The sequence below is a fragment of the Barbus barbus genome (genome assembly GCF_936440315.1).
Source record: "Barbus barbus genome assembly, chromosome: 13".
In the NCBI taxonomy this organism is placed as follows: domain Eukaryota; kingdom Metazoa; phylum Chordata; class Actinopteri; order Cypriniformes; family Cyprinidae; genus Barbus; species Barbus barbus.
In genome coordinates, this window is record NC_136741.1 from 11,899,401 (window position 1) to 11,916,819 (window position 17,419).

The following is a 17,419-nucleotide window of genomic DNA, read 5'->3' on the forward strand; positions in this document are numbered from 1 at the left end:
GATTTGTAATCCAAAGGTTGCGGGTTCGAGTCTCCGACCGGCAGGAATTGTAGGTGGGGGGAGTGAATGTCCAGCGCTCTCTCCACCCTCAATACCACGACTGAGGTGCCCTTGAGCAAGGCACCGAACCCCCAACTGCTCCCCGGGCGCTGCAGCATAAAATGGCTGCCCACTGCTCCGGGTGTGTGTTCACGGTGTGTGTGTGTTCACTGCTGTGTGTGTGCACGTTGGATGGGTTAAATGCAGAGTACGAATTCCGAGTATGGGTCACCATACTTGGCTGAATGTCACTTCACTTCACTGCATCTCCATAACGGAGGCCTTTGAGATACGCATCTCAATGCATAGCCAACGATACGATACATTGAAGATACATATGAAACAGCTAGCGATGTGATGCGATTCACCCCATTACGATGCAGTTCAGTTCGATTCAACACAATGCGATTCGATGTAATGGAATAAATATGATCGCTTGTATTTCTTTGGTTCAGACAAACAGCAAATCATAAATTAACTTGTGTATCTTCTGACTTCTAACGCCTCGAGGCCGGTTTCATAAAATAAGTTTACCAAATAGGCCAGGCTTATTTCATTTAGTCTGACTCACTGTCAATGATTGGGTCTGTTTGTTCCATTACCCCTTGGAGCTTGTTCAGCCTGTCGCTGCCTCCAAAAAGCTCTTTCTTCTGCCATATCACGTTCCACCAGTGTACCTACTTTAACTAGCTCATCAACCGATGTCACAGTTCCCCTTAAAATACTGGCAATCCTTGGATTACAATTCCGCAAAGTAGGGATGGCTCGATACCATAATTTTGGCTTCGGTACGATACCAGAATGTAATACCTCGGTATTGATACTAAATCGATACCATAGGTGACAAATAACCAGCCTCAAAAGATAAGTGAATTTAGAACAGTTTTATTAAATTTAATAATAATAATAATAAAAACAGATTCATATCTTAATAACTTTGTATCAAACTAACAAAAAACCTACAGGGAACATAGGTTACATTTTGACTGAGTTTGAAGAAAAAAAAAATACAACTGAAGTTGCGCAATTAAGGCAATAAATATTGCTTTATTGTAAAGTGTTATTCTAACAGTCAAAGTAATATTCAAAATCACATTATTATTTCTCTCTCTCAGATTGTTTTCAGATTTCAGACTCAACCAAAGAAAAAGCATTAAATAAATCTCACTCTCTCTGCTGCTTCTTATTAGCGGTCGACAGCGCGGCAGAAATATTCCCTTCATATCATTGATACTACAATGAATATAGCAAAATTCTTGCTCAATTCAAATCCAATTAATATTCGATTGTATGTAATGCAAGTACATATATTATAGGGCTGGGTAAAAAATATCGATTCTCCGATTTTAATCGATCTTCAGTTTAACGCAAAGATATCGATTCGGGAAATCCCCGAATCGATTCTTAATGCGCGGCATGAACTTACGTGAAGTAAGAGGATATGAATATTCACCTCTTGTCCTGAAGGTGTCACCATCTATAGATATACTTACCTGGCAGGGGAGACACCATGATCAAGAAGGCGGTTCACCCAGAGCGAGGCTTGGCCATTGCACTCAGAGTATGGGTCACCATACTTGGCTGAATGTCACTTCACTTATCTTTCGAATTGCTCCACTAAAAAAAACAACTGTGTGCACCCTATTATTAATGTAGATGTGTATTTCAGTAATAAACTTAAGTAGGAGAGTTTCAGTTACCAGCATATATATATAAAAATATGGATCCCATGTCTGCAAAACTAACATTTAAAATGAAATATTGATAGCTAATCGATATCGAATCGAATCGAAACCATAAAAATAAGAATCGAATCGAATCGCAGAATTGGTCACAATACCCAGCCCTAATATATTACATGACCAAAACTTCACTGGTTCTAGCGTGTCTCACATGCACGTTTGAGCTTACTGTATCACATCTGTATGTGCGTTGATCAGTTGTAAATAAAAGTTCAAATTAAATCTGAATTTATGAATGAGGCACTCACCTGAAAAGATCAGGATGAGCAAGTGACAAGTGCTTAAAAAGGTTTGATGTGTTGTCTCTGTGGAAACGCATGATTTATAGCAACGCTTGCATACAGGTGCAGTAAGGTAAGTTCGTTCACCTTTGTCATCTGTTTTGTATCCAAAGTAATGCCATATTTCACTTCTACTGTTCTCTTTGTTTATTAATTTCTGGTGCGTTGATAGTTTAATCTGTTTGATCCATCACGTTGTTCTGTTGTCACATTTTACCGGTTGCGCAGCAATTTGGGAAGCACTGCCACCTACAGGTGCATTTCGCAACTGCAGCGTATGAAATACCGAATTGATCAAAATTAGGATATCGTACCGTTTGAAATATAATATATACCGGTATTTTTCCAGTACTGGTATATCGCGCATCCCTACCTCAAAGTGGCTTGTAGTATCTCCTTTTCTGTCATAGTGGGTTTCAGTCTCAAACACAAAGCCCTGTACTGAAAGGCAAAGGTTCTAATGCTTTCATCCACTTTGTTTTCGTTCACAAATTCTCCTTTCCGCCTCAACTTCATCATCGTCCGAGAGGAATGACTGCAAAAAATGGATTTAAACTGATTCCACGATCACACCTGAGCTACCCACCAGTCTTTAGCAGTGTGAGTTAAAACTGATGGAAGTGATGCTAAAATTTCACTGTCACTCATCGGCCAAACAGCTAAATATTCCTCACACTTCCCCAAATAGTCAATAGGATCTTCCCCTTCCATACTTCCAAACCTTGGAAATTCTAGTTTGATCGCAGCTTTATTGGGAAAAGAATGAAAGCAGCTACCAGATGTCTGGACAGCCAACGCTGCTGAGGCCAGGTGTGTCAGCGGAGTGGATATTGCTACAGGAGTTGACTGAATCAAAGATTTCAACTTGGCATCTCTTCTTTTCAAACAATCCGTAATGGCTTCACCCAGTTCCTTTGTTTGATTCACATTTCTGTTTCACAAGGTTACACTCTTTTTTTAACCATCCCAGCCAACTTCTCATCAAGTTCAGTTCCTTGTCGCTTCAGGATTTGTTTTAGACTTTCTTGTTGTTTAGCTAGATCTTGTATTTGACGCTGTAAATCACTTAATTGATTACTTATGGGCTGGATGGCTCTCTGGACGATTAATTCTGTGTTTTTAACATTTTGCAGAATCAGGTTCTAGCATATCCAACCTAACCTCCAGACGATGGAACTTTGAGGCTCTAGCCAAACTAATAAGAGACTCTTTGTCGTCTTATACTGGAGGAGGAGGTGGTGGTGGCAATAATTCTCCATCACCAATTTCTGCCTCATTATCTTATTGTAGATATAAACTACCCAGTGATTGAATAAGTTCCTGCAATGGCTCACGTCGAGTGACAAAGGGGCCTGCAGTAAAATCTGGATCTAGGCTCGGTACGGACCCATCTTCTACCTCATCATTAGATGTGGCCATTTTATATTTTCTGGAGAGGGGAACAACAATCTATCCTCACCATGGTTACATATACAAAAATATATAACATTCACAAAACATCATTCCATGACACATAAGTACAATGTGAATAAAGGCAAGAACACTTTTGATAAATGTCCAAACAAATTTTGCCAGGGCTAAAATGGATTAAGTCAAGGAGGTCCCTGTTTGGGCGCCAAATTTATGTAACACCAGCTATAATAAAACAACCAGAGTCACACAAAATCTGAGGGGGGATCATCCAGCAACTGTATTTTAAAGTTTTTAACCCCATTACTTATATATATATATATATATATATATATATATATATATATATATATATATATAAGAACAAACCTTCATTGAAGGAAAATACACCATTAAACCTGACCACATACAGACATGAAACCACACTACCTTATAACACTCCTCTTAAAGGGGTAGAGAATGCAAAAAGATCACAGATGACCAGTGATGATGGAGCTCACAGTGGTTAATGTCCATATTAAGAATCCATTTCCCATTCCAGAACAAGCATCAAGGAAATCAGTCCAAACAAGTACTCAGGATGAAATAGTCCTTACTCTTTTCAATACTCATAGTTGATGGTTGGCACAGCTCATACACCCACAAAAGGAAACCCTCTGTATACAAACAAAATTAAATAATAATCAGATCAAACATGAAACATTCCATATACATATATACACAATCCATCCCACAAAAACCAAAAACATCACTTACATTGAGCTGAAAGAACAATAATGTTCCTCAAAATAGGGCCCATACAACAGCTTGAACAAAGATGAGCTCCTAGCCCTGCTAAAGCACATGGCTACAATCTTACTCACTTCCTTATAAAAGGGTGTGCTAGAATGGTTACCTTCCCCAACTCCCCCTAGTGACAGGGAGGGAAGCTACCAAAGGAACAGTTGTAACTGTTACAATGGTCTCATTCTGTTTTGGTTTCATTTTCAAACTCTTCCCTGTTTTGCATTGCCTGAGTTCTGTTCGCTAGTTAGTCTCTATGGTTTCTAATTGGATTGTGTTCACCTGTTGTTCATTGAGTTATTTCCAGTGTTGGGTAGTAATGCGTTACTGTAATTTGATTACTTTTTTAGTAACGTTATAATTTTCAAAATAGTAATTAGAGTATAGTTACAAGCCGAGGTCTCTATACATTACTGCCGCGTTGCACTGCTGACAGAATGCAGTGTTTTATAACACTGATTGTAAAAAGGGTGTAGCACGCGCTGTCAAGTTCAGTGCCAGTGGATTACAGACCTGCACTCCCGCGAGACTCGACGCAACAGAGTGCGGCACAGGAGAAGATGGGCGAGTGCTGGTGCGTGTGGGTAGACACTCTTGTGTGTGCGGGATGCGGGAGAAAAATCTCCCGCAAAATAGAAATATCTAAACATAAAATATCTAAAACAAATTAATTGTTATTCATCTATTGCACAAAAGCAACAAGAACTACTATAAAATAAAAAATGATTAACAGGCGCAAGTGTAGGCATAGTTTCTATTTAGGCTATAACACGTGTTTGCTGCTTTGAGCAATGTTGATTTCTGGAACGCAATGGCCAGTGCAGTGCTGACATGTGCGTGCTCACGAATCCTCTCATTATAGCATACGAATTGTAGACATTATGAAAGATTCATTATGCATATATTCATTGTTATAACAGAGCTTTGTAAGATTGCGATGAACTGAGATATCATCTTTTTAGAGATTATAAAAGCAGCGCTATTTGCTGGCATTCTGCCATGCCAAACAATGTACTCAGCAGCCTATGCTTGCTTTAGTTAAAAATAACATGTTTTGTGAATGTTGATGCTTTAATAACAAATATTTATCGGGAGCGTTTATGCTGGGATTTCATGGATGTAGTCACAGAAAAAAGTAACACAACTAGTAATGTAACTAATTACTTTTGAAATAAAGTAATCAGAACAGTAATTTGATTCATTTTAAGAGTAATCAGTAATTTAATTACATTTAACTTGCCCAACACTGGTTATCTCTATCTCTGTACATTTAAGTTGTCAGTTTCCTCAGTTCATTGTTCTGTGTCGTACTTTATTGCATGGTTGCATTGTATATTTGCTGTTTCTCCGGAGATTTTGTCATTAAGGTCGATTGTTTTGGATATTCTCTCATTGTGTGCTTCATTACTGCCACACATTACAGGGTTAAATGTTTAAATAGTCAGTTCTTTTTAAAAATTTGAGATAAAACTATTCATCTGATTTTTTTCATTGTTAACTTCATAACCTAAGTAGTTTATGTAATTTATTTAAAAAAGAATATTATTTAATTTAGGTTTTGCTTTATTTTTTACTATTTTTCTTTCATGAATGTTTTTTCCACTTTTAAATATAAATTAAATATTTAAATATAAATACATTTTAATTACCGAGACACTTTTACAATCCCAAGGAAAATGAAGTTACTTTTTCTTTACCAGTGTTCTTTATAGTATCTCTCTTGGTTTAACACAACTGTGTGCCTGTATGTACAGTGAATTATTTTTTTTAATTTTTTAAATTTTTTTCATTTTGTATGATATGGAAAGCTCATGTTCATATCACATCCTCTTCAGTTGAGCATCCGTCCTGCTGTGGTATTACACAATCATCTGATAAGCGTAGTGTTTTTGTGTTTGTGTTTTTTAAACCAGTCTTTCCTTTCTCTGGCTCTCATCACCTAACACAAACTGATTGCTTTCGGACTCCATCCAGTTGCATAATAATGTCACTGAGTCACAGAAACAGTCGCGTTGTTTAGCTGCCAAGGATACAGCTCCTGTGTGTTTGTGTGTGTGTATGTATGAGGAAGTGTGACTCCTCACAGATTTGGACAGGAGGTGATGTGTCTCTCAATCCTGACCCTCATCTGGTTCAAACCTGTCGCTTTAACAGCTTCTGACTCACTCTCACACACTTGAACTAACTGTCCAGCCAATTACATGGAGAGACAGCATGGTCACAGTCCTGCTTAAGTGCTTTTAATGAGTGATTTGATTTGTTCCAAGTGCTACACAAGTGCCCAACATGTCACCCCACCATGATCTTTGAATGTTCCCACAATTCAAGTGGAGTGGCTAAATCTCATATTCAAAAGCATATAATAGGAGACAGAATCTGCAGACTTTTTTAGTTTTTATTTATTTATTTTGATGATAGTACTACACTCATACTCAGATTTGATTAAATATTCAATAAACATGCAAGATGTATGAATGTGTAGAACGTTGTGAATGAAATCTAGAGATCTTTGTGTAGTTATGCGCATTCTTGTGGACCTCATTAAAGTTGGTTATGAATGCAATGTGAATTCACATTAGCAGGTGTTTTGACGTTAACTAAATTAGTCTGAATAGAGCTCATGATAAAAGGTCTATTTCCTCTGTACTGCCTCCTGCACATACTGATTACTGACCATTATGGACCTTTCAGGATATGAGAGGCTGTTATAGCTCTTCTAAAATTAATGTTGATTAATTTTGCTCATAGCTGCTGAAAAATAAAATGGACAGAAGCAGCAAGGAACAGAAAACTAAGGGGAAGTTCACACAGAATGTAAAATAGTCCATGTGACAGCAGTGGTTCTTTGTTCAACTTTATTCAACAATTCTTCTCCTCATCCCGTGTGCCGCTATTATGGAGAGTACCATGACATATGCGCGTGCTTTCCTCTGCATGTAAACAACGCATGCTTGTGGTGCTGGTGACGTAGAACACGCATCCGCTGTGCCTCGTTTACGAGCAGAGGATAGCACGCGCATGCATTGTGGTACTCTCTATAATGGCAGAAGACAGTAACTCGGGAGAAGAATTATTGAATAAAGTTGTTATTTTTGTTCTCTTTGCCCACAAAAAGTATTCTCATATCTTCGTAAAATTATGGCTAAACCACTGATGTCACATCGACTATTTTACCGATGTCCTTATGTTTAAGATATGCATGGCCGTTATGGAGATAATGAAAATATCTGAAGACTGTTATGAAAATGAATGTTAAAAATAAAAATGACATGAAAACATGTCTATGAAAACATGAACACGATTAGATGTTAGATTATGATTGATGCAGCAATGTTATTAAAAACGAAGCATCTAAAAAAGAATAAAAAAGCTGCCTGAGGTGAAACGGACTTTATGCCAGTAAACTGAAACCTGTTCTATATGACACTTCCTATGATATTAATCAGATAACTTGGATAATAAGACACAAGTAATTCCTAAAATCGCCTGCGTGTTTTCGAAGACATACGAAGTACGAAAACAATTTTAATTTAAGTATGCCTACTGTTGAACAAATATGACGAAAGAAATCACTGCTGCATTATTATAGGATCAGTATTTTTGAAAAAGAAACATCTAAAAGCATTATGACCGTCTCGCATAACTCAGGGTGCCGCCCAATGCGCTGCTATAACCAATCAGATTTTTGTTTTCCCGCGATCATCATTTTCATGATCGATCATCGCTGTCACGGCCGAGTACTCGATCGCTGTTGCATATCCCTAGTTTCATGGGAGTGTGTGTGGGTCATACCTTAATGTTCAAGCTGTTTGACTGAGTATGTGATTTGTGTTAAAGGGGTCATGAACTGAGAAATCAAAATTCCCTTGATGGTTTGATATATAAGAGGTCATCGTGCTATAAAACATTTTCAGTTCACAAGAATTCAGAATTCAAAACTTTCTCATTAGTCTAATAACAGCTTATATTGAAGCTAATCTGCAAAAACGACAGGTTGTGGAATGTGCCACTCTATGATGAAATAGTGTGGCTAAACTCCACAGATCAACACCTGCTTCTACATCACTGTCTGGTTAGCCCCGCCCACCGATTCGCGCATGTAGTGTAAATAACGAGAGAGGCAAACGCAGGTCTACACAAACCGAATGATAAAATTTATTTGATGAACTTTATCTTTAATGAAGTACCAAACCACGTCAGAAAGAACTTGGTCCTTTGTTCACTTAATTTTTACCATGGATTAATTTAAAAACAAGGCACAATTTGACATAGGATTTTTAGAATGCTGTGTGCCAACTGTATTGGAATCCGACAGTAATGTCGCGCCACACAAGTGTGAGTAACTGTTTTTATTACGTGATCACTATTGCTTTGTCTGTTATTACAGATTGTGTGATATGTACTGAGTATTTATGCATTTAAACAGCAGCATTCTTCTGTAAAGGATGTAGGCTTTCAAACTGTTAGGAAATCATAGCAGTGGGCGTTTACATTTTTGTGTGAGCTATTCCATAGAATTATTTATGAATTAATAATTCATGTTGTTTGTAAAAAATAAATAAAGTTATGTAGGCTTTTTACAGTGAAATATATTCTAAATGAGTTTACTATACCACTGCATCTTTTTGAATTGTGTAAGAGCTCAATCCTGCCTTTGTCATCAAAATAGCACTGCCTCAGTGTTGATTATCATTTCTTATAGTCATTCTTACAAACTTCATGTCTCATATATCATTTCAAGTTATGTAAGACTGATATTAGGTTTATGCAAGGCTGTCTAACTTGTAAAGTAGTCTGAGATATTGTGTATGGTCATAGAAGTGTAGAGCTGTGAAGCAGATAAATTAAATTATACCTGTGGTGAGAAAACAACAGGATTTTCAGGTGATTCCAAAAACAGGACCAGACTCAGGCTAGATATACAAAAACATTATTCTCATTTCTTAAGCCTAGGTTACAGTGATATTTTACTGATAATATTAGAGCAATGGTAACTGACCCGTGAGCTGTATATCGGTTTCATATCATTATATCTCTTAATTAAAGGGATAAGTCACCTAAAAAGCAAAATTCTGTAATTAATTACTCACCCTCATGTCATTCCAAACCTGTCAGACCTTCGTTCATCTTCGGAACACAATTTAGGATATTTTTGGTGCATTCCGATCAGAAACGTAGCAAGGAGATAGTTAAAAATAATCCTTCTGTCATCAGTGGTTCAACCGTAGTTTTACTAAATACTTTGTGTGCAAAGAAAACAAAAATAACGACTTTATTCAACCATTCGTCTCTTCCGTTGTCACCCTAGCATAATTTTGGAGAATAGCCTATCACATACGTAAACAGCATATGCTGTTCTGTGTCAGCAGCACTGTATGCGGATAATTTAACACTTTGATCTGAACGTAAACAATGTATCCACGTACATGCATTGCATATGTTGTTTACGTATGTGATACTCTCCAAATTGGCGCTATTGGGAGGAAATTAATTGTTGAATGAAGTCGTTATTTTTGTTTTCTTTGTGCACTAAAAGTATTCTCATAGCTTCGTAAAATTACGGTTGAACCACTGATGTCACATGGATTATTTTAACGATCTCCTTGTTACGTTTCTAAGCCTTGATCGTTTCTAAGGAGGGTCAGCGATTTGGGGAAAATATCTAATTGCGTTTTTTTTTTTTTTACAGATATTGCGATTGCGATTTTAAATTTGCAAAGTCAAGCTTCAGTTCAATATTGTCAATAGTGTGCAGCACAGTACGAGTATTGTTACCCTGCTGAAAAAAAAACACACTAAAAAAAACAATAGAAACCATCAGAAATTCTTATAGCTTCCATAAAAACCATTACAAAATTCCTTTTCCCACCAATAGAATGCATCAAATACCAGCAGACACCATTAAAGTTTACATTAAAACCAATACAATTCCCATCATAACCCTTAAATCCATTACATTTTCTATTGTGTTTAGGAGGGGGTCTCCGAGCAACAGCCTGTGTGGAACACTGAGAACACAAGCAATCAGTAATACAAATGAAAAAAGTCAAGACTCGTGGAATGCCAGTTTTTCAATCTAATTTGAGGACGACATTGAATGGTTATAGATTACTAGGTGTTGCACTGACTAGACAATGATAGCTTGCAGTGTTTGTAGCAAGATGCTTAATGGATAGCATAAAAAATAGTTCTTCACACAGAAGTGTTTTAAGGACGATACCTGAAAATGGTTAACTGTGGATAAGCAGAATAATTGTCTTTGGAGTGGACCACTGAATTTATTACACATCTCATATGGGGCAACTTTTTGAGCAATGTTTCCGGGCAACTTTGGTTAAAGTTGCTGTCAGCGGACAACCAGGTGAGACACAGGGCCCACAACCAAAATATCCAGATAGAAATGTGTTACCCATTCTCAGTGGGAAAGTGCCCAAGACACTGCTGGCCCAACATTGATGTTTATTTCACAATTGCCTATCCTCGTGGAGGCATCTGGTCTCCCCAGTCTATGCAAAATCTACACACACTCACACACCAGTCCACTGACCTGTAGTCAGGACATTAGGTTTTGATATAAAGAGCTCTAAACACAATTCCTTAACACTCTTCCAAATACCATGTCTCACTCACTCAGAGTTATGTAATACCACACACATACACATATTTACACCAGCTGGAGAGGACAGTGAAAGAATGAGGTGTGTTTCATACTGCATCATTCTGTCGATCTCACACATGGCACATACAATTTGTGCCTCCTCTGTGATTATCACATTTTTATTGTATTATTCCATTGTTATAAAGTTTGTAGTTCTTCTGAGATTGTGAGCCACACCAGTGAAGTGTAAATTTCATATTAAATAAATGTTCTTGGGCAAAATTAAAATAAATAAATAAAATAAGAGTAATATAAACATAATGCTAGATAGATCTGTCTGTGCAGATAGTAATAGTCACATATTTAACTGGGTATTTATAAAACTATTTCCTTATCATTCCCAAAAACCCTTCTCTTCTTCTTATCCATACTCTGTTCACACACGCACGCACACACGCACGCACGCACGCGCGTACACACACACACACACACACACACACACACGCACACATAGCAGCAGTAGCAGTAGCACAAACAGTCATGAATGGAGAGTAAATAAATTATCATAAATTATAAATTATCTTTCCTTCCTCTTTACTACTAGATTTAACATGAAATAAACATGAATAAACATCGCATACCACATGCAATCGCTCAATCAGTGTTTCAACCGCGAAAAGACATCAGTAAAACAGCTTTACACGTAGTAATTTATTTACCTCAAGCAAGTCATTAATGTCCACAGCCAGTTAGTATGCTGGAGAAATTAAGCCTAGTGAGCATTTTGTATATATTTTACCATACCTGTTAAAGGTGTCTTATTATTTTGTTTAAATAAATCTGTTATGAAACAAGTTATGACAGCCAATATGTAAATGAATATTTCAACAACATATAGGCTAGAAATTTTTGTAATTTAGAAGTAAATTTAAAACTGCATTATGTGCAATTACTGCATTATCTGCATTATTTTTATTTGAGTGTTGATTATTATATTTAAAAATAAATAGTTATTAAATTAAATTTGGGCTTTGTTGTTAATTGTAACCTTATAGTAATGTGAAAAGGCTCCCTACAGTTTAGAGCATAAGCTGGGGTAGGTTTTTATTCCTAAGAATAAATTCAATCTGTTCAGTAAACCACGGTTTAATAAAAAATAACCGTCATGTTTGTGTACCGTTAAACCCCTAGTATACACCAGTTTTTGCCATGGCCAGTTTTGCTCCCACCAGTTCAAGTAGCTCACAGCAGGGGTGTATTGGAATCACTGAGCAAAAATTACATTTTATTCATGCATGTTTTTGGTAATCAGGTACTGAAGTATTTTTTTTTTTATTTATTGTTGTGGAAAGTGACTGTAGCAGTGCATACAGCTCACAAACAAGAACTCGACTGCTCACTGTCCATTTAACAGAAATAAAAAATATACATATTTATTAAAACGGGGGGGGGCTATTTAGATTTTAGAACAGTCTCTTTTTTTATTCTTCAGTCAAGAGTGCACATTTATCAATACAAATAATCTTGAAAATAGCAGATTTTCTGTACTGTTTACTTTAAAGTAGATTAATTTGTAAGGGTTGATGACTTTCAATCTTTATTAATGCTAATTTTATATTATATCTGGAGTTCTCAGATATTTTGAGAGCTGCTCTGACATATTCCTTCAATAATGTTTTTACTGGATGTCAGTGTTATTTAATATCCTCTCTCTTCCAGGCCCGCTATAAGCAGAGTTTGGATCCTACAGTTGATGAGGTGAAGAAATTGTGTACTTCACTACGGAGAAATGCCAAAGAGGAACGTGTTCTCTTTCATTATAATGGCCATGGAGTGCCTCGACCCACTGTCAATGGAGAGATCTGGGTATTCAACAAGGTAAGGTAAAAAGAACCAGGAAAAATGTGTTTAGTGAGCAGTGCTGAATAGTAAACTTATTTCAATCTCTCTTCACAGCAGTTACCCACAGTAGTTTGTTTACTCTTGTACTCCCTTTACTTTCTTAAATTAAAATTAATTTAATTAGGTAGTTTTGGGCATGAACTGAGTTGAGTTGTCAAAAACAGTGGCAGATTTAGGTATGGGCAACATTGGCAACCGCTCAGAAACGCATCTTGCCAGTGGCGGAAAAGGGTGCCTGCACACAAAAAAAAAAAGCAGAATACGTGATCGTTTTTATTTTTTTATTTTATATATCATGTCACTGTTTGGGTCAGTTAACCTGGTCGGGAATCTGTGTGTGTGCCCAGTAGATTTATGTTTAACCTAACAACGCACATTACTAACAAGTCTGCAAGTAGCAAATACAGGTGTCATGTCATAAAATATTTTGAATACTGCTGAATTTGTATTAAAGCTGATCAGTTGAATAAAAACAGTAAGTTGTGCAGTAATTTTGTTGTTATTCAAACAGCGAATAAACATTATCATATAGAACATTATCACTGACTTAAGTCTAGCACTCGTTTAAGCACTCTCAAAAAAACTCACGTTATAATCACTTAAACTGTCTACACTGTGAAATAAATCTCTTGCTTGCATCGCACGTACATCTGCACTTGGTTGTTTCTGATGTGAGAACTCGCGAGAGTGCAAAATTCAGTCAGCAATGACTCATCTGAACACCCCTGATTGGCCACTGAATTCATAAGCTCAAACATAATCGTTTGTGATTGGTTATAATTTGGACCGCATAAAATGCATAAAAAGAAATATGCAGCTTGGGCAGATCAAAATTTAATGCCGCAATGACACTTCTTTTTCAAGTTATTCACTTTATTTCATTTTTTTTTTTTTATTTCAAGTCAGTTTCACTAATGTGACTTAATCAGGGAGAGTTAGAATTTAAGCCATCAGGAGCCCAAATTAGAAAATAAAAGAAGAGGCAAAATTTGAAAAGGTAAACGGTATCTATGCAGCTATAACTCATCTTGCTTATATATCACTTATGCTATGCAATTATACATAGGGCAGAAGCATTCCTTTGTCTGACCTACTAGCTTACATAAAGAGACAGTAAAATGTGATTTTGTAATATAATGTTTTTTTTTTTTAAACAAACGTAATATCACTCACTTTATTAATGTTTTTGCAGTACAGTTGTGCTGTTTTTTAATTATTTGCTTGAATTTGTTATTATATAAGCTATACACTGTATATATCAGGGGTTGACAACCAGGCACGCGTGCCATTATTGCACATGCACTAGCACATGCAGATGAATGCTATATTTGGTTACAAAATTTATATTTTTTGTTTTTCAAGAAAACAGAGAGGTTTTAGAAGAGGTTTTATTTGATTTATTTAGAATCAAATATATCCCTGTGTCAGCCAGAACTGATCGATAACTTTGACCCATACAATGTATTTTTGGCTATTGCTACAAATATACCAGTGCGACTTATGACAGGTTTTGTGGTCCAGGGTCACATACTGTATATACAAGCAAAACGTATTTATGGGTGGCAGATGGGGTGGTTCATTCAGGGCGCCATAAAAGTTTGAATCGCCACTGGTCAAAACAAATATCTTTCTTTCTCTCTCTCTCTTTCAGAACTACACACAGTACATCCCACTCTCAATCTATGACCTACAGACGTGGATGGGAAGTCCCTCCATCTTTGTGTATGACTGCTCGAATGCAGGGATCATTGTCAAGTCATTCAAACAGTTTGCATTGCAGAGGGAGCAGGAGCTGGAGGTGTGTGATATTACGTGCACGCACACACACTATATAATAGAGGTTTGATAGAACTGGCTTTTTTTTTTGACTAATGAGAAAGTTTTGAGTTCTGAAACTTACAGGATGCTTTTGCAGTACAATGACCTCTTATATGTCAAAATATCAAGGCAATTTTGCTTCCTCAGTTCATGACCCCTTTAAATGCGAGTGGGTGGTGATTCTGTCTCTCAAGCTCAAAAAAGGGCAAAAAGACCAACAAAAAAAAAAATCCCTTTTCAGTACCATAAAAGTAGTTCATACAATTTGTGGTCTACAGTCCAAGTCTTCTGAAGTTTTATATGAGTAATATACCACAATGTAAGTTCTTATTGAAATCTGGCACATAATAATAGGTTACAAGACACACAGGAAAAAGTTATGTTTATTCTGTGTATCACTATCTGTTTTGATTAAATGGGGAAAAAACACAGCTTGGACATTTTGTTAAACATCTACTTTTGTGTACCATGGAAGAAAGAAGACGGTTTGGAATGGAGGGTGTGTGAATGATTCATTTTTGGGTGAACTATTCCTGTAATAGTAGTAAAATGTTTTTGAAAAATAACATCAGAATTGTACAATTTCCTTCACTTCTCAGACCTGTCAATCAAGCTCAAACCCTAGTACTCTCAGAATAGCAAAAGGCAATCGAACACTCATAGTCCAGGTGATATGTGAAAACAATGTTCACTTTTTCATAAAAGCATGAAACTTTGTACACTTGTATAGTTTGTGGCCCTAAACATTTTCAGAAATGGAAACTTGGTACACTTGTATAGTTTGCTTCCCTAAACATTTTCAGAAATGGAGCCATTGCAAAAACACCTCGTGGTTGCCATGGCAACCATTTTACTTTCCACCATAACCAAATTATGTATTTTGTGTCATATCTCCTGAACCAAACATGGTAACACAGAAAAGGTGATGTCTACCCCTATGTTTTGATGATCAAAGAATACAATGATACTATATACAAAAACATAAACTGTTCAGGTGAAGAGTTAATGGTGAAATTAGCAATGTGAGAAGAAAATCACAGTATCTGAGCATCACAGCATTTACAAAAGTCCATATTATGGCTATTATTTTTTTTTATTTTTTATATGATTGAATATCTTATTCAATAATACATTAAAAGATTGTTTTCAAGAATAATATCATATATTTCAGAGATATAAAAAAAATCATCTCAGGTAAGTGTATTTTTCCTTACCTCTCAGAGTCAGGTTGGTGGTAGTGTGTTTCCAATACAATATACAATGTAATGTTCTAACATCACACGCAGACAGCAACGCAATCAGGTGAACAGTTAATGGTTAATTCAGTGACTTTATGAGAAGGATTACAATGAAATTTCAGAAGATGTAGAATGAAATTTCCAACATATTTCGACTCGGTCCAGTACACGCTGAGCAATGTAGCTAATCGCGCTGCCAGCTGATTGACAGCTGTAGTGATTATATTAAAGGGAGCCCTCTTTGCTTGCTTTCTGTATTTAATCTATTCACAATTTGAATAAACGTTTAAATGAGTTTAGTCTACCTCATGTAGATTTAATGCAGGTGTAGGTTCGGCTCCCAATTTTTATGTCAAATGGGTCGGGTATGGGATTAAATTAGTGTTGCTGTCAGATAATAACGTATCAGGTGTTCTGTTAATTACTGCGATTGAGAGAATTTCACCAGCCAGGAAAGGTGAATGAAAATGCCTCTCTATGATGTTACCACAAGGCATCGCTTACTTACAGATCTCAGACTTCTGGACGGGATGTAGATTTGTAAGAGTGAGGAGGAAGTACGAGAGTGCTGTGCCTGTGGCTGTTCTGTACGCAAACATCAATGTCTTGAACTTGATGCAAGCCGCAATCGGGAGCCAGTGCAGGGAGATAAAGAGAGGTGTGAAGTGGGCCTTTTTGGGCTCATGGAAGGCCAGTCGTGCCCCTGCATTCTGAAATATTTGTCGAGGTTTGATTGCACATGATGGAAGTCCAGCTAGAGGAGCATTGCAATAGTCCAGCCTAGAAATGACAAGGGCCTGTGCAAGAAGTTTTGCAGCATGCTCTGTTTGGAAGGGCCTGATCCTCCTGATGTAGTGCAATGCAAACTTGCATGATCGAGCTGTCTTTACAATATGGTCCTTGAATGTCAGCTGGCCACCAAAGAATAATTTTTGATGAACCTAACAAGATGATGAAATCATGCTGTAGAGTCAAGAGTGGCATGGAAGACAAGAATACGGTGGCTGAGATAGCTCAACGGGCTGCAACTTCAGAAAACACATGCAAATAGAAAAAGCACCAGCAAATTAATCAATCAATTCATCAATTTGACAGCAGATGGTGCAAATGCTCACAACACAAACAAAACGTGCTAGGATTCACGACAGACTCAGGAAAAGGGCTCATAATCCTCCACTTCCGAGCATTCTGCTCACAAATGTCCAATCCTTGGAGAATAAGATGGACGATCTTAGAGCCAGGATAAGTTTCCAACGGGACATAAGGGACTGTAACATCCTTTGTTTGTCTGAAACATGGCTTACGCCCTCGGTCCCGGACACTGCTGTAATGCCGAGTGATAACTTTTCTGTTTTACGGATGGACAGAACAGCAGAGGCCGGTAAATCCAGGGGGAGTGTGTTTTATGATTAACAAGAAATGGTGTGATCCCAGGAATATCTCCATTGTCGCGTTCCTGCTCACCTCATCTGGAACATCTTTCCATTATTTGCAGCCCATTTTATCTGCCCCGGGAGTTTTCATCGATCATTGTTACTGCTGTTTACATTTCACCACAGGCAGACACCGGCTTGGCTTTGTCTAAGCTTCACGATGTGCTCAGCGGCT

The 17,419-nt window shown here is 37.1% G+C and overlaps 1 protein-coding gene across 2 annotated transcripts in view; it reads left to right on the forward strand.

Moving 5' to 3' along the window:
* LOC306878679 (regulatory-associated protein of mTOR-like) overlaps positions 1-17,419 on the forward strand; it is a 273,686-nt gene that overhangs the window by 102,588 nt on the left and 153,679 nt on the right. For both annotated transcript variants that reach the window (XM_079431159.1, XM_079431160.1), the window contains exons 5-6: positions 12,573-12,731; positions 14,407-14,553. In XM_079431159.1, the coding sequence (XP_079287285.1) occupies positions 12,573-12,731; positions 14,407-14,553 (306 nt within the window). The remainder of the gene's footprint in view (positions 1-12,572; positions 12,732-14,406; positions 14,554-17,419) is intronic.